The sequence below is a fragment of the Oncorhynchus mykiss genome, chromosome 11 (genome assembly GCF_057628025.1).
Source record: "Oncorhynchus mykiss isolate SJ-2025 chromosome 11, ASM5762802v1, whole genome shotgun sequence".
NCBI lineage: Eukaryota > Metazoa > Chordata > Actinopteri > Salmoniformes > Salmonidae > Oncorhynchus > Oncorhynchus mykiss.
The window spans coordinates 15,490,641-15,508,256 of record NC_143032.1 but is presented as its reverse complement, the minus strand read 5'-3'; the positions used below and the strand labels follow the sequence as shown (position 1 = coordinate 15,508,256).

General features: G+C 46.7%; 1 protein-coding gene across 1 annotated transcript in view; it reads right to left on the bottom strand.

Moving 5' to 3' along the window:
* LOC110536557 (suppressor of tumorigenicity 14 protein) overlaps nt 1-17,232 on the bottom strand; it is a 28,643-nt gene extending 11,411 nt beyond the window's left edge. The window contains exons 1-13 of the mRNA XM_090189195.1: nt 17,176-17,232; nt 11,761-11,968; nt 11,053-11,177; nt 5,672-5,739; nt 5,322-5,512; nt 4,880-4,978; nt 4,519-4,738; nt 3,114-3,254; nt 2,248-2,347; nt 1,990-2,099; nt 1,347-1,480; nt 385-489; nt 139-249 (exon numbers count right to left, since the gene is read on the bottom strand). Of these exons, the coding sequence (XP_090045321.1) occupies nt 139-249; nt 385-489; nt 1,347-1,480; nt 1,990-2,099; nt 2,248-2,347; nt 3,114-3,254; nt 4,519-4,738; nt 4,880-4,978; nt 5,322-5,512; nt 5,672-5,739; nt 11,053-11,177; nt 11,761-11,968; nt 17,176-17,232 (1,669 nt within the window). The remainder of the gene's footprint in view (nt 1-138; nt 250-384; nt 490-1,346; nt 1,481-1,989; nt 2,100-2,247; nt 2,348-3,113; nt 3,255-4,518; nt 4,739-4,879; nt 4,979-5,321; nt 5,513-5,671; nt 5,740-11,052; nt 11,178-11,760; nt 11,969-17,175) is intronic.
* Between the last annotated feature and the right edge of the window lie 384 nt (nt 17,233-17,616).

Here is a 17,616-nt window from a genome sequence, read left to right as displayed (position 1 = left end):
GTCCTCCATGCAGCTGGCATAATGAAGACAAGTAACAAATGGTCTCACACAACCTTATGATGAACAAACAATGCAATGATTATAAGTAGTTTATAATTAAGATAAAGTGTGTGGTCCAGGCATGTGTATGGTACTCACCACAGTCGGCCTCCTCGCTGCTATCTCCACATTTACTCTGGCTGTTACATTGGCTGCTGTGAGGCCGGCACTGACCGTTCCCACAATACACCTCACCTGGACGACAGGTCGCTACACACAACACAATATACTGGTCTTGTTTTGAAGAAACACAGTACTTATTGCACAGGCAGATCATTTATGGTGATCTTCGTCATCCTTACTGAATACATGTACAGTATGTGAGGAGTGTTGAGGGTAACATACAGCATTTAGCCTCGTCCCGTCCGTCTGAACAGTCTCTGACTCCGTCACACACCTTCCTGAGAGGAACACACCTCCCATCCCCACAGCGGAACTGGCGAGGACATGCTGGAGAGAGAGAGCGGGGGTTGAGAAAGGGAGAGATGAGAGAAAGAAAGACTGACTACAGTATCTCTGTATGGGTGAGAACCTGGAATCTACAGGTCTGTCTCAGTTTGTATGGTAGAGTTGAGTATTTCGGTTGTATAGCTCTGTAAGGGCTAGTGTAAAGGACGTCACACTGCTTGCTCAGCCAGTATCACGTCCTCCTGATTCCACCTAGTCTTGAACCTAGCACCTCTGCCTTGCTAGCACACGTAACAGCCCTCTTGAAGCCTCTTACCAGTCGGCGCCAGTGAAAGTTAACAATTTGGCGGCGCAGGTGGTGACACTTCAGTCTGAGGAGTAAGTTTCACATCCAAATGAACTACACTTGCTGTCTTACTAGTTTGTGGTAGAAGTGTGAGGTAGAGGTGTGTGGTAGAGCTGTTTGGTAAAGGTGTGTGAAACAGGTGTGTCAGGTAGAGTTGTGTGATACAGGTGTCTGTGGTAGAGGTGTTTGATACAGGTGTCTGTGGTAGAGTTGTGTGATACAGGTGTCTGTGGTAGAGGTGTTTGATACAGGTGTCTGTGGTAGAGTTGTGTGATACAGGTGTCTGTGGTAGAGGTGTTTGATACAGGTGTCTGTGGTAGAGTTGTGTGATACAGGTGTCTGTGGTAGAGGTGTTTGAAACAGGTGTGTGGTAGAGGTGTTTCATACAGGTGTCTGTGGTAGAGGTGTGTGGCAGAGGTGTGTGATACATGTGTCTGTGGTAGAGGTGTTTGATACAGGTGTCTGTGGTAGAGGTGTTAGGTAGAGGTGTGTGAGACAGGTGTGAGGTAGAGGTGCGTGAGACAGGTGTGAGGTAGAGGTGTGTGAGACATACTGCTCTCAGGGGAGAAGGCTCTGTAGAGAAGGTAGAAGCCCTTGTGAGTGACAGACTCATCAGAGTGGAAGTGTAGAGAGACGGGAGAGGAGTAGGTTTTCTTTCTGCTGCTGTCAGTCATGGGGTTACACAGCCTGAGACAACACACACCACAGTTAATATGACACACGCACACGCACACGCACACACACACACACACACACACACACACACACACACACACACACACACACACACACACACACACACACACACACACACACACACACACAAATTGTATCTGTCACATGCGTCAAATACAACAGGACCTAGACCTTACAGTGAAACGCTTACTTACAAGCCCTTAACCAACAATGCAGTTTTAAGAAAAATACCTACAAAAATAAGAAATAAAAGTAACAAATTATTAAAGAGCAGCAGTAAAATAACAATAGCGAGGCTATATACAGGGGGTACCAGTACAGAGTCAATGTGCGAGGGCACCGGTTAGTCGAGGTAATTGAGGTGATATGTACATGTAGGTAGAGTTTTTAAAGTCACTAAATACATACATACAGTTCATGTAACATGCACACACCACATAGACAGTATTCACATTCATTGTGCAGTATGTCACCAGTACTGCTACCGTGGCAACACTTACTTGACCCCTCCAATGTCCAGCCAGTCTTTCTCACAGCCGTCCGAAGACGAAGAGTCCTGGATATTCAAAGTCACAATTGTCATGGAGATCAGGTATCCAGGCAACGGCGCCTGAAAGAGACAACGGAGAGAAGTAGTGGTTCAGATGCAGGAATGTGGAGAGACCTACTGTCAACACACACACACACACACACACACACACACACACACACACACACACACACACACACACTGTGGGTCTCCTGGGGTGTGAGCTCACCCGTATGGTCCAGCTGCAGTCGATGTTTGGGGGATAGTGGGCAGGGTAGTACGGAGAGGACAGAGAGCCATTCCAGGAGGACAGAGAGCCTCCACAACCTACAGGGGGCGACGGTGACACAGACCACACATCAACAGGAGTCTATAGGACAGCTGTAATAGACAAGTTATTACATAAGACATAAGACCTATTGTAAAATACAGACGGTATCTTGGTGACTTGTGTTAGCTCCCAGAGCCAAGGCATTGGACTAACATGGTCTTTATTCTAGAATGTCTGTTACAGAGGTTTAATAAAGAACGAAAGAAAGTCGAACACTCTAAACATGCACCCAATAATTTAATTTACAACCAGCGTTTCGGCAAGCAGTGCCATCCCCAGGGTTGTAGTGTGTGGTAATAGAAAATATGTTTTATAACTAAACCAAGATGGACCACAGCCTGTCATGTCAAACGGGAACAAATTAATCATAGTGGGCAGAGCCAAGCAGAAGCTAGCGAGATCCTATTGGCGCGTTCTAGCATATATTTGCACATTTACGTTAGGTAACGTCTAGTCTGTGAAGTGCACGTGTGCAATAACTGAATTCTCCTTTGCTTCTGTCTAAAGAACTACATTTTTAGAAAACTTTTTCTGCTGAACTTAGTCCACTCTGTTCACAACAGATTCTAGTTTTGGGAACAGAAAACTGTATTGAGATGTTTCATCGATATCAAAATTTGCAGAATGACGGTCAAAATCCATCTCGTTCCATCTTCTCCCACTGCCGGCACTTGGTTTCCTCTCACTAGAGGAAATGCCAAGCGGATGCTTCATATTTATACATCCGGTGAAATATCTGTCTGTGGTAATAGTGTGTCTTTCCTGCTTTGGGGATGGCCTGGAAGTAGGCCTTGAAGATGGCTCCATCTCTCTGTCTGCTGAAGGAGAAGGTGACCAGCATCACGTTACCAGACGACGTCAGCTTCATTACAGGAGATGAGCCAGACACTGGGAGACCACACCACCTGGAATAGGCAGATAGAAATGTCACAATACATACAGGCGCGGACACACCCACGTACGCACGCACCCACCCATGCACCCACGCACGCACCCATGAACGCACGCACCCACGCACGCACCCACACACGCACTCACGCACCCACGTACGCACGCACGCACGCACGCACCCACGCACACACCCACCCACGCACGCACTCACGCACCCACGCACACACCCACGCACGCACACACCCACGCACGCACGCACCCACGCATCCACCCATGCACACGCACACACACGCACACACGCACCCGCGTACGCACCCACGCACACGCATGCATGCACCCACGCACACATGCACACGCACGCACACGCACCCACGCACAATAATATTGTGCACATACACTAAATACACAAGAGTGTGAAGGACACCCCTTCAATTTAGTGGATGTGGCTATTTCAGCCACACCTGTTGCTGATAGGTTTGTAAAGTCGAGCACACAGCCATGCAATCTCGATAGACAAGCATTGGCAGTAGAATGGCCTTACTGAAGAGCTCGCGTGGCAGTCAGTTCATCAAATTTCTGCACTGTTAGAGCTGCCCCAGGCAACTGTAAGTGCTGCTATTGTGAAGTGGAAACGTCTAAGAGCAACAATGGCTCAGCCCCGAAGTGGTAGGCCACACAAGCTCACAGAACAGGACCGCCGAGTAGTTAAGTGGGTAAAAGTCTGTCCTCATTGCAACAGTCACTACCAAGTTCCAAACTGCCTCTGGAGGCAACGTCAGCACAATAACTGTTCGTCGGGAGCTTCATGAAATGGGTTTCCGTGGCAGAGTTGCCGCACACAAGCCTAAGATCACAATGCGCAATGCCAAGCGTCGGCTGGAGTGATTTTTTACTCTGGAGTAGTGGAATTGCGTTCTCTGGAGTGTTGAATCATGCTTCATCATCTGGCAGTCTGACCAACGAATCTGGGTTTGGCGGATGCCAGGAGAACGCTACCTGCCCAAATGCATCGTGCCAACTGAAAAGTTTGGTGGAGAAGGAATAATGTTCTGGGGCTGTTTTTAATTTTTCTTGACTGGCCTGCACAGAGCCCTGACCTCAATCCCATCGAACACCTTCGGGATGAATTGGAACACTGACTGCGAGCCAGGCCTAATCATCCAACATCAGTGCCTGACCTCACTAATGCTTTTGTGGCTGAATGGAAGCAAGTCCAAGCAGCAATGTTCCAACATCTAATGGAAAGGCATTCCAGAGGAATGGAGGATGTTGTCCTACCTGGCGATGATCTTGTTCTGTAGTGGCAACAGGAAGTCGTAGGCAGAGAGTTTGTGGGAGGAGCAGCTTCCGGGTGTGGCTCCGTGCAGGGTGAGGACGACCAGACGCACCACATGACCTGACGGGACACGAAGGCGCCACTGGTAGTATGGCTTCTTGGGACTCACCAAGCTCAGGGTACGGTTGTTACCGTACTTCGCATAGAGGTCAAAGGACATTGCTAGGGAGAGGGAAAGATTGGTGGAAGTGTGGGGTTGCTGTCACCAAGGTTGTGGGTTCATACTTTATAGGTTATACCTGGAAGTGTCTTTGGTTGAAGAGTCTTTGGATTGACCATATCTATATGTTTATGTTTCCTCACCTTGGAATCCCAGCTGCCACTTGCCGCTCTGTAGAGAGTTCTGCAGGGAGTTGGGGTTCTTGATTTTATCTGCCTTGTCATCTGAATCATAGTCTAAACCTGTACACAAATACATACAATATGGTAGGTACAAAATTGAGTTTTAAATGGCATGAGAAGCAAGAATACACACTAAAGAAAGGATTCTGGGAGCTGTAGTCACAGAGAGACAGAGCGTGAGTGAGAGAGAGAGAGAGAGGCAGAGAGGGAGAGAAAGAGAGAGAGAGAGATAAAGAGATAAAGAGAGAGACAGAGAAAGAGAGAGAGAGAGAGAGAGAGAGAGAGAGAGAGAGAGAGAGAGAGAGAGAGGGTGAGGGTGAGAGAGGGAGAGAGAGAGGGATACAGAAAGAGAGAGAGAGGGATACAGAAAGAGAGAGAGAGCGAGCGAGAGAAGTTACAGTACCCAGCAGGTTGAGTGATTCGTCGTCTCTCTCCATGTAATAGCGCTCCTCGTTCTGGCTGTACAGCAGCTTATTGGTGCCAGGGAGACGGCGCTGTACACGCTTTGTACTCCACCGCTGGATCTCCATGGCAACGCCCCCAGGGCCCGAGAACTTACTCCAGTAGAACACGTTCAGTCCATCTGCTCCTTCACTGTCAACACACACACACACACACACACACACACACACACACACACACACACACACACACACACACACACACACACAGAAGCAAACACCGTTACAAAGGGACTACATTACTAACAGTGATTATCTGGTTTCCTGGTGTAGGCTCACATCCAGGGCTCACCTGAAGGCAGTAATTCCTGAGCGTAGGTAGTAGGCGCTCCAGGGAGAGGACTCATACAGCTCTGAGAACTGATCACAACATTGTTATAATGTCATCCCAACGTTGAGAAAAAAACACACATTGGAAAACATACAATGGGATAAACTTTTAACTGAGGAAATGTTCCACTGAATGTGATGTCACAGAGTCAGAGCACCAAGACTGAGGTCACAACTGTGTGTGTGTGCATATGTCTGTGTATATGTGACACCAGCGCACCTGGCGGAACCTGCAACCTGAGAACAAAAGCCCTTCTCTTTTTTGTGTGTGTGTGTGTGTGTGTGTGTGTGTGGAGGGGGGGGGGGGGGGGGGCATGTGTGGATGTCTGTGTGCATGTGGATGTGTGCATGTCTGTCTGTGTGTGTCTGTGTGTGCCCATCTGTGTGTGTGACTGGTTTTGTGCAGCACAGAGCTTCATTGTCTCCATACATCCCAGTCAGCCATGTAGAGGTAATGTATATCCTTGGTGGTATGGGTCTGTGGCCCCGGGTTTAATCAACAGAGACCTAATAAGGTAACAGAGACCAGTATAGCCAAATTACAGCAATTACTGCAGACCTATTAGGACTTTCAACCCTATCAATTAACTCTACCATATATATTAACCTTTCTCTGTCTAAAGAGTGTATCCATCTCTTCTATTGTCTTTCAATGCTTTTCACTCTCTCCTTACACTATCTCTGTGAGTCTGTGAGTCCTTTCAATCAGTCTCCGCAGTTTCCCTCTCTCTTTGTCTCCACCACTGCACCTAAATCATCTCCTTCCTCACCCTGTCCCAACCTGATCTCTCTCTCTCTCTCTCTCTCTCTCTCTCTCTCTCTCTCTCTCTCTCTCTCAACCTGATCTCTCTCTCTCTCTCTCTCACTCCTCACCCTGTCCCAACCTGATCTCTCTCTCTCTCTCTCTCTCTCTCTCTCTCTCTCTCTCTCTCTCTCTCTCTCTCTCTCTCTCTCTCTCAACCTGATCTCTCTCTCTCTCTCTCTCACTCCTCACCCTGTCCCAACCTGATCTCTCTCTCTCTCTCTCTCTAACTCTCTCTCTCTCTCTCTCTCTCTCTCTCTCTCTCAACCTGATCTCTCTCTCTCTCTCTCACTCCTCACCCTGTCCCAACCTGATCTCTCTCTCTCTCTCTCTCTCTCTCTCTCAACCTGATCTCTCTCTCTCTCTCTCTCACTCCTCACCCTGTCCCAACCTGATCTCTCTCTCTCTCTCTCTCTCTCTCTCTCTCTCTCTCTCAACCTGATCTCGCTCTCTCTCTCTCTCTCTCTCTCTCTCTCTCTCTCTCTCTCTCAACCTGATCTCTCTCTCTCTCTCTCTCTCTCTCTCTCTCCCAACCTGATCTCTCTCTCTCTCTCTCTCTCTCTCTCTCTCTCTCTCTCTCTCTCTCTCAACCTGATCTCGCTCTCTCTCTCTCTCTCTCTCTCACTCCTCACCCTGTCCCAACCTGATCTCTCTCTCTCTCTCTCTCTCTCTCTCAACCTGATCTCTCTCTCTCTCTCTCTCACTCCTCACCCTGTCCCAACCTGATCTCTCTCTCTCTCTCTCTCTCTCTCTCTCTCTCTCTCTCTCAACCTGATCTCTCTCTCTCTCTCTCTCTCTCTCTCTCCCAACCTGATCTCTCTCTCTCTCTCTCTCTCTCTCTCTCTCTCTCTCTCTCTCTCTCTCAACCTGATCTCGCTCTCTCTCTCTCTCTCTCTCTCACTCCTCACCCTGTCCCAACCTGATCTCTCTCTCTCTCTCTCTCTCTCTCACTCCTCACCCTGTCCCAACCTGATCTCTCTCTCTCTCTCTCTCTCTCTCTCTCTCTCTTCACCCTGTCCCAACCTGATCTCTCTCTCTCTCTCTCTCTCACTCCTCACCCTGTCCCAACCTGATCTCTCTCTCTGTCTCTCCTCACCCTGTCCCAACCTGATCTCTCTCTCTCTCTCTCTCTCTCTCTCTCTCTCTCTCTCTCTCACTCCTCACGCTGTCCCAACCTGATCTCTCTCTCTCTCTCTCTCACTCCTCACCCTGTCCCAACCTGATCTCTCTCTCTCTCTCTCTCTCTCTCTCTCTCTCTCTCTCTCTTTCTCTCTTTCTCTCTCTCTCTCTCTCTCTCTCTCGCTCTCTCTCTCTCTCTCTCCACCCCTTCCCCCGAATCCTCCTTTCATCTTCCTCTCTCTTCATCTCTTACTCTATCACCCCTCCCCTCCTTCCCCTCCCTCCTCCCAACCCCTTCCCCTCCCAATCTCTCAGTCTGGCTGTGTGGGGCTCCCGTCTCTCTATATTCAATTTCAATTTAAGGGGCTTTATTGGCATGGGAAACATATGTTTACATTGTCATGACTATACTGCATAAGGTTTTGTAACAATGTGCAAATAGTTATAGTACAAAAGGGAAAATGAATAAGCATAAATATGGGTTGTATTTACAATGGTGTTTGTTCTTCACTGGCTGCCCTTTTCTTGTGGCAACATGTCACAAATCTTGCTGCTGTGATGGCACACTGTGGTATTTCACCCAGTAGATATGTGAGTTTATCAAAATTGGGTTTGTTTTTGATGTTCTTGTGGGTCTGTGCAATCTGAGGAAAATATGTGTCTCTAATATGGTCATACATTGGGCAGGAGGTTAGGAAGTGCAGCTCAGTTTCCACCTCATTTTGTGGGCAGTGTGCACATAGGCTGTCTTCTCTTGAGAGCCAGGTCTGCCTACCGCGGCCTTTCTCAATAGCAAGGCTATGCTCACTGAGTCTGTACATAGTCAAAGCTTTCCTTAAGTTTGGGTCAGTCACAGTGGTCAGGTGTTCTGCCAGTGTGTACTCTCTGTTTATAGGGCCAAATAGCATTCTAATTTGCTCAGTTTTTTTGTTAATTCTTTCCAATGTGTCAAGTAATTATATTTTTGTTTTGTCATGATTTGGTTGGGCCTAATTGTGTTGTTGTCCTGAGGCTCTGTGGGGTCTGTTTGCGTTTGTGAACAGAGGCCCAGGACCAGCTTGCTTAGGGGACTCTTCTCCATGTTCATCTCTCTGTAGGTGATGGCTTTCTTATGGAAGGTTTGGGAATCGCTTCCTTTTAGGTGGTTGTAGAATTGAATGTCTCCTTTCTGGAGTTTGAAAATTAGTGGGTATCAGCCTAATTCTGCTTTGCATGCATTATTTGGAGGATATTTTTTGCAGAATTCTGCATGTAGAATCTCAATTTGGTGTTCGTCCCATTTTGTGAATTCTTGATTGGTGAGCGGACCTCAGACCTCACAACCGTAAAGGGCAATGGGTTCAATAACTGATCCTAAATTGGTATGTTGAATTTTATGTTCCTTTTGATGGGATAGAAGGCCCTTCTTGCCTTGTCTCTCAGATCGTTCATAGCTTTGTGGAAGTTACCTGTGGCGCTGATGTTTAGGCCAAGGTATGTATAGTTTTTTGTGTGCTCTAGGGCAACAGTGTCTAGATGGAATTTGTATTTGTGCTCATGGCAGCTGAAAATTTTTTGGAAGACCATTATTTTTGTCTTACTGAGATGTACTGTTAGGGCCCAGGTCTGACAGAGTCTGTGCAGAAGATCTAGGTGCTGCTGTAGGCCCTCCTTGGTTGGGGACAGAAGCACCAGATCATCAGAAAACAGTAGACATTTGACTTCAGATTGTAGTAGGGTGAGGCCGGGTGCTGCAGTCTGTTCTTGTGCCCTCGCAAATTTGTTGATATATATGTTGAAGAGGGTGGGGCTTAAGCAGTATCCCTGTCTCACCTCACGGCCTTGTGGAATGAAATGTGTGTTTTTTGCCCATTTTAACTGCACAATTTTTATTTGTCTTTGTTTTGGTCTCTCTCTCTTATTCTCTCTCTCTCTCTCTCTGCCAAAGCAAATGGAATAGACAATAAACAAGGGAAACATTAGTAAACATGAAAAGAGTATTGACATTTCAAATGTTATATAATTGCCTATGTGCAGTGTTGTAACAATGTGCAAGTAGTTGCAGTAAGAAAGGGGAAATAAATGAACAGATAACGGCCACAAATCTTGGTATTTCGCCTAACAGATATGGGAATTTATCAATGTTCGATTTGTTTTCAAATTCTTTGCGGGTCTGTGTGATCTGTGGGAAATATGTATCTCTAATGTGGTCATACATTTGGCAGGAGGTTAGGAAGTGCAGCTCAGTTCTCTCTCTCTCTCTTTCTGTGTGGTGTGGCGGTAGAGTAGAGTAGCTGATTGTGTGAAAGCCAGAGAGACAATGTTTTTATTGAGGGCCTGCTCTTCCTCTCACTCCAGCTACTTGGGCCCTGCGGTTCTCACAAACGCTGGGCTTGTCCTCGCTGCTGAAAAGGGCCTGGTCTCTAGGGGCCTCAGACCTCAGCGCCCCAGGACTCACACACACACACAGACCTGGGCTCCTGTTACACACTCGCTTTACATTTAACACTGAGACACAGAGAAGGAGGGGGAGAAAGGGAGGAAGGGATATGGGGGAGAGAAGCTGGGTGCTTATATTTGTCCGGTTTCACACATGTACAAGGGGAGAGAGAGACGGGAGAGAAGGGAAGAAGGAAGAGGGGAGAGAGAGACGGGAGAGAAGGGAAGAAGGAAGAGGGGAGAGAGAGACGGGAGAGAAGGGAAGAAGGAAGAGGGGAGAGAGAGACGGGAGAGAAGGGAAGAAGGAAGAGGGGAGAGAGAGACGGGAGAGAAGGGAAGAAGGAAGAGGGGAGAGAGAGACGGGAGAGAAGGGAAGAAGGAAGAGGGGAGAGAGAGACCAGCAGCCTTCAGGAGTATAATTAGTACCACAGTATTCTGTAAAGTGCCAAATAGATGCATATCATTCAGGAGTATGCTCTAAAATGACACAGGGAGGGAGGTTCTAGAAACACTAGGGTTCTAGACTTGATATGTTCTAATCTGAGTGTACAAAACATTAGGAACACCTACACTTTCCAGGTGAACGCTATGGTCCCTTATTTATGTCACTTGTTAAATCCATTTCAATCAGTGTAGATGAAGGGGAGGAGACAGGTTAAATAAAGATTTTTTTTATCTCAGAGCATCACAGGACAGGAAAAGACAGGGCAGGACAAGGCAGGGCAGGGCAGGACAGGACAGGGCAGGGCAGGACAGGACAGGAAAAGACAGGGCAGGACAGGGCAGGGCAGGGCAGGGCAGGACAGGACAGGGCAGGAAAAGACAGGGCAGGACAGGGCAGGGCAGGAAAAGACAGGGCAGGACAGGGCAGGGTAGGGCATGGCAGGACAGGGCAGGGCAAGACAGGGCAGGGCAGGAAAAGACAGGGCAGGACAGGGCAGGGCAGGACAGGACAGGACAGGGCAGGAAAAGACAGGACAGGGCAGATAGACCATAACACTTACATAAAGGCTTAGAGCCTGAGCCTGAAGGCGGAACTGTGGAGAGGCGGGGTCAGTCAGGTCCAATGAGAAGCTAATGTTGGGAAACTCCACGCTGCCACCAAGGTAGAACACTGAAAGGGGTGGAGCTTGAAGGCAAACACATTATTGTTATGCTTTTTAGCCAGTAGTCCTGAAAGTAGAGCTCACGAGCCAAAAATGGTCCCCTGAAAATGGCATACTGCGTGACACATGTGCATATGTAGGTACCACATCACTGCTCACTCTCGCTCTGCTGTGGGTGCATCATGTGCCTCTTGCTAGCTGTCACTTATATGGCGAGGGGTTCGAAGCTCACTGATTGAACTTGAATTGCTAGGTGGCTGGCCCACCTGGGGGAAAAGGCGCAGCACAGCTTCCAGATAAACAGTTGCTTTCAAACTAAGGATTTCACGGCTAATTGAGGTAAGACAGTAATTCTGTTCACAGATTATGCACATATGAACTACAGATTATGCACACCCAGGCCAAAGCGGGAGGTTTAAAAAATACTAATCACCAAAGATCCAGAGCATGTCTTTAAATAATCGAAGCATCATTTCTAAGACAATATATAAAAAAGGGAGGGTTTGTGTCGAAACCCAGAGTCTGCGCGCACACACACACACACACACACACACACACACACACACACACACACACACACACACACACGTGATACTGCTTACTTACATGTAAAGAAATGGAGACTCAGTGCAATGGCGACAGTGAAGGGCAGGAGGGGTAGGACCGCCAGAGCCCACCTCCTCCTTCCCACACAGACAGGTCCTCTGCCTCCCTGGTCCCCCTGGCCTCCCTTGTCGCCCTGGTCCTTCCAGTCGCTCTGAGCCTTGGACTCCGTGGGGGGGCTAAGTGACTGGGTGGGCTCTGTAATGACCCCCTATATCAGATACAAACCTGCTTCACTTATTCACATCACAACACCCCCCGTCTCTCTTTGTGTGAGTAGACCTCTCTCTTTGTGTGAGTAGACCTCTCTCTTTGTGTGTGAGTAGACCTCTCTCTTTGTGTGTGAGTAGGCTTCTCTCTTTGTGTGTGAGTAGACCTCTCTCTTTGTGTGAGTAGACCTCTCTCTTTGTGTGTGAGTAGACCTCTCTCTTTGTGTGTGAGTAGACCTCTCTCTTTGTGTGAGTAGACCTCTCTCTTTGTGTGTGAGTAGACCTCTCTCTTTGTGTGTGAGTAGACCTCTCTCTTTGTGTGTGAGTAGGCTTCTCTCTTTGTGTGTGAGTAGACCTCTCTCTTTGTGTGAGTAGACCTCTCTCTTTGTGTGTGAGTAGACCTCTCTCTTTGTGTGTGAGTAGACCTCTCTCTTTGTGTGAGTAGACCTCTCTCTTTGTGTGTGAGTAGGCTTCTCTCTTTGTGTGTGAGTAGACCTCTCTCTTTGTGTGTGAGTAGACCTCTCTCTTTGTGTGTGAGTAGGCTTCTCTCTTTGTGTGTGAGTAGACCACTCTCTTTGTGTGAGTAGACCTCTCTCTTTGTGTGTGAGTAGGCTTCTCTCTTTGTGTGTGAGTAGACCACTCTCTCTGTGTGTGAGTAGACCTCTCTCTTTGTGTGTGAGTAGGCTTCTCTCTTTGTGTGTGAGTAGACCACTCTCTTTGTGTGTGAGTAGACCTCTCTCTTTGTGTGTGAGTAGGCTTCTCTTTTTGTGTGAGTAGACCTCTCTCTTTGTGTGTGAGTAGACCTCTCTCTTTGTGTGTGAGTAGACCTCTCTCTTTGTGTGTGAGTAGACCTCTCTCTTTGTGTGTGAGTAGACCTCTCTCTTTGTGTGAGTAGACCTCTCTCTTTGTGTGTGAGTAGGCTTCTCTCTTTGTGTGTGAGTAGACCTCTCTCTTTGTGTGTGAGTAGACCTCTCTCTTTGTGTGTGAGTAGGCTTCTCTCTTTGTGTGTGAGTAGACCACTCTCTTTGTGTGTGAGTAGACCTCTCTCTTTGTGTGTGAGTAGACTTCTCTTTTTGTGTGAGTAGACCTCTCTCTTTGTGTGTGAGTAGGCTTCTCTCTTTGTGTGTGAGTAGACCTCTCTCTTTGTGTGCGAGTAGACCTCTCTCTTTGTGTGTGAGTAGGCTTCTCTTTTTGTGTGAGTAGACCTCTCTCTTTGTGTGAGTAGACTTCTCTTTTTGTGTGTGAGTAGACCTCTCTCTTTGTGTGAGTAGACTTCTCTCTTTGTGTGTGAGTAGGCTTCTCTTTCTGTGTGAGTAGACCTCTCTCTTTGTGTGTGAGTAGACCTCTCTCTTTGTGTGAGTAGGCTTCTCTTTTTGTGTGAGTAGACCACTCTCTTTGTGTGTGAGTAGGCTTCTCTTTTTGTGTGAGTAGACCTCTCTCTTTGTGTGCGAGTAGACTTCGCTCTTTGTGTGTGAGTAGACCTCTCTCTTTGTGTGTGAGTAGACCTCTCTCTTTGTGTGCGAGTAGGCTTCGCTCTTTGTGTGTGAGTAGACCTCTCTCTTTGTGTGTGAGTAGGCTTCTCTTTTTGTGTGTGAGTAGACCTCTCTCTTTGTGTGTGAGTAGACCTCTCTCTTTGTGTGTGAGTAGACCTCTCTCTTTGTGTGCGAGTAGGCTTCGCTCTTTGTGTGTGAGTAGACCTCTCTCTTTGTGTGTGAGTAGACCTCTCTTTTTGTGTGAGTAGACCTCTCTCTTTGTGTGTGAGTATGCCTCTCTCTTTGTGTGTGAGTAGGCCTCTCTCTTTGTGTGTGAGTAGGCCTCTCTCTTTGTGTGTGAGTAGGCCTCTCTCTTTGTGTGTGAGTAGGCCTCTCTCTTTGTGTGCGAGTAGACCACTCTCTTTGTGTGTGAGTAGACCTCTCTCTTTGTGTGTGAGTAGTCCTCTCTCTTTGTGTGAGTAGACCTCTCTCTTTGTGTGTGAGTAGGCTTCTCTTTTTGTGTGAGTAGACCTCTCTCTTTGTGTGTGAGTAGACCTCTCTCTTTGTGTGAGTAGGCTTCTCTTTTTGTGTGAGTAGACCTCTCTCTTTTTTTGTGTGAGTAGGCTTCTCTTTTTGTGTGAGTAGACCTCTCTCTTTGTGTGTGAGTAGGCTTCTCTCTTTGTGTGTGAGTAGGCCTCTCTCTTTGTGTGTGAGTAGGCTTCTCTTTTTGTGTGAGTAGACCTCTCTCTTTGTGTGTGAGTAGGCCTCTCTCTTTGTGTGTGAGTAGACCTCTCTCTTTGTGTGAGTAGACCTCTCTCTTTGTGTGTGAGTAGGCTTCTCTCTTTGTGTGTGAGTAGACCTCTCTCTTTGTGTGAGTAGGCTTCTCTTTTTGTGTGAGTAGACCTCTCTCTTTGTGTGTGAGTAGGCTTCTCTTTTTGTGTGAGTAGACCTCTCTCTTTGTGTGTGAGTAGGCTTCTCTCTTTGTGTGTGAGTAGGCCTCTCTCTTTGTGTGTGAGTAGGCTTCTCTTTTTGTGTGAGTAGACCTCTCTCTTTGTGTGTGAGTAGGCCTCTCTCTTTGTGTGTGAGTAGGCTTCTCTTTTTGTGTGAGTAGACCTCTCTCTTTGTGTGTGAGTAGGCCTCTCTCTTTGTGTGTGAGTAGGCTTCTCTTTGTGTGTGAGTAGGCCTCTCTCTTTGTGTGTGAGTAGGCTTCTCTTTTTGTGTGAGTAGACCTCTCTCTTTGTGTGTGAGTAGGCTTCTCTCTTTGTGTGTGAGTAGGCCTCTCTCTTTGTGTGTGAGTAGGCTTCTCTTTTTGTGTGAGTAGACCTCTCTCTTTGTGTGTGAGTAGGCCTCTCTCTTTGTGTGTGAGTAGGCTTCGCTCTTTGTGTGTGAGTAGGCTTCTCTTTTTGTGTGAGTAGACCTCTCTCTTTGTGTGTGAGTAGGCCTCTCTCTTTGTGTGTGAGTAGGCCTCTCTCTTTGTGTGCGAGTAGACCACTCTCTTTGTGTGTGAGTAGACCTCTCTCTTTGTGTGTGAGTAGGCCTCTCTCTTTGTGTGTGAGTAGGCCTCTCTCTTTGTGTGCGAGTAGGCCTCTCTCTTTGTGTGTGAATAGGCTTCTCTCTTCGTGTGTGAGTAGGCCTCTCTCTTTGTGTGCGAGTAGGCTTCTCTCTTTGTGTGTGAGTAGTCCTCTCTCTTTGTGTGTGAGTAGGCTTCTCTCTTTGTGTGTGAGTAGGCCTCTCTCTTTGTGTGCGAGTAGGCCTCTCTCTTTGTGTGCAAGTAGGCTATGTCAGGTAGCAGTTAGCCTAGTGGTTAGAGCGTTAGGCCAGTAACCAAAAGGTTGCTAGATTGAATCCTTGAGCCGACAAGGTTAGGCTCAAGGCTAGGCTGTCATTATAAATAAGAATTTGTTCTTAACTGACTTGCCTAGAAAATACAAAAATATTTCTGTATGGTCTCTCTCGCACTCCCTCTCTGTCTCAGCATATTTCGTTTCTGCCAGTCCCCAACCACCGGATGTGCCGGTTTTCAGGGAAAATGGAAATAGAACCTGAACAAGTTCCTCTTTTGGACATTAATAACAAGGTGACACCAAAGATCATGGATATACTGACAAGATACTTTTCTATCCGCTCTAACAATGGTAGTCGTTGTCCACAAAGCGGCACGGCGGACTGTCTAACTCCCACCTATCTTTTCTTTGGATTGGTGAATACATCTCGTTACTTTTTGCACTATTCGATGAGGTTTGTTGACGTCAACTGCCTGTATTCAATGGAGAGAGATGCTATGCTACTAGCCTCATGCCATGAACATGCATAGCCATCTGGAGACAACTTTGATATTAAGTATTTTTATTCAAAGTTGTGGGGATGTCATATCAGTACACTCATAACAACCTAAGAATTACGAAACTTATATCAAATCAAATAAACCTCTGTAGCAAAAAGCCATAAATGTTTTTGTTGACCAAATTCGACACTCTCTCATAGAGCCCCACAGTGGATGTGTCATAATACCCATAAAACCAAGCGGTCAAACAGGGAAAGTGTTCCAATCGTTTTTCCACCATTCATTTTTTGAATTTGGCTGTGTTTGGTGTAGGCTGACCCTGGCGTGATGTTTTGATAACTGTGTAAATCTCTCTCGGACAAGGTGACTTTTATCAATATATTCGTCTCTATCTACTTTCAGATTCGAAAATGCGAATTAGCACAAAAGTAGACATCATGCAAGACTACAACTCCCTGCTAGCTCCTACACGCCATCTCTAGCTGAGACCTTTTCTTACAGCTATTGTGTCAATTTAAAACTTGCACAAGACAATTTACAGAATTGTCAATTTAAATAAATGTAGCTAATTTATTCATTACTAAATTTAGCTAACATTAGATAGTTAATCCAGAGATTCTTCCCTTTGCCTTGATTCGGCAGTCTCATCCAGAACATCATGGCATTTGTAGTTCTTTATGATAGCGACATTAGCTGCTAGTAAGCGCTTCATTTTTGAGGGGTAAATAGCTTGTCCTAGAGAGATTTACACAGTTATAAAAACGTCACGCCAGGGTAAGCCAAACACAGCCCTTATTTGAAGTTTATTAAATCCCCAATGGGAAAAATTAATGGTGGAAAAATTATTGGAATAATTTCCTTGTTTGACTGCTAGGTTTTATGGGTATTATAACTCATACTGTGGTAGCCTATAGACCTCCATAGAAAAACTCCTTGCTTGGTTGGTGGGAGACAGTTGGGCCTCTCTCTTTACCTCTTCCTCTCTGGCCACACTCCATCTTAACTCCTCCTCTACATTTACAGGATTGGTTGAACAGCGCAGAATTGAACCTCCACCCCCGTTTTTTATTTATTCTGATCAAGATTAGTATATAGGGGGATCTAGTTTCAGCCATTTATTTTATGCCTGCTACATTAGGTTAGAGCATATTCAAGTGGTCAGCATTACAAAGGTTTAACAGGCCACATAGTCAATAAAAAAAATCATTAAAAACTTCATTTATCTTACATGTAGGCCTACCCAGTACCCACCTTTCCATTCCACCATGTAGCCTACTGTTTACTTAGCGCAGTAGGGTAAACACTAAACACATACCTAAATCAAGTTACCGAGAGCGACAACAGCAGCGAACCGTCCTTTGTTTCTGAAGGAATTGAAATAAAACATTTGGCGTCTTGGCAGGATTCCCCAAGGGAGCACACAAAGCGTGGCTCCAGGGGTCTGCTTTCCCACGGCCTTGCGCAGCAGTGTCAGCACTGAATCAAGCGGCGTCCTCTGACGGACATTCATGAGAGTGAGAACCAGATATCCCTAGAGACTGATTTTACAATTAAGATGAACCAGAACTAAGTGGGGAAAGTTGGCGACCGACTCAAAACCATTACCGGTGAGCCAGCACATCCAATTATAACAGCACATCCAATTGAAACAATTTATAACAGCTAAAAGTAGACCTAATATGATGAAAAGTAAATTGATAAAAACCTATACCTGAGAAGACTGCTGCTTTGATTGTGCAGCCTGAACAGCATCCCTTTGTCTCCCCCTGTCTTTGCGGACAGGGTGAAAAGTGAGGTGAGTGCTGAAGCCATCTCTCTTACCTGTGCAGGTGAACCAACAGCAGAACAATGTCCATATCCCGAGACACTGTAAACCTCACAAGTTCTGCTTTTA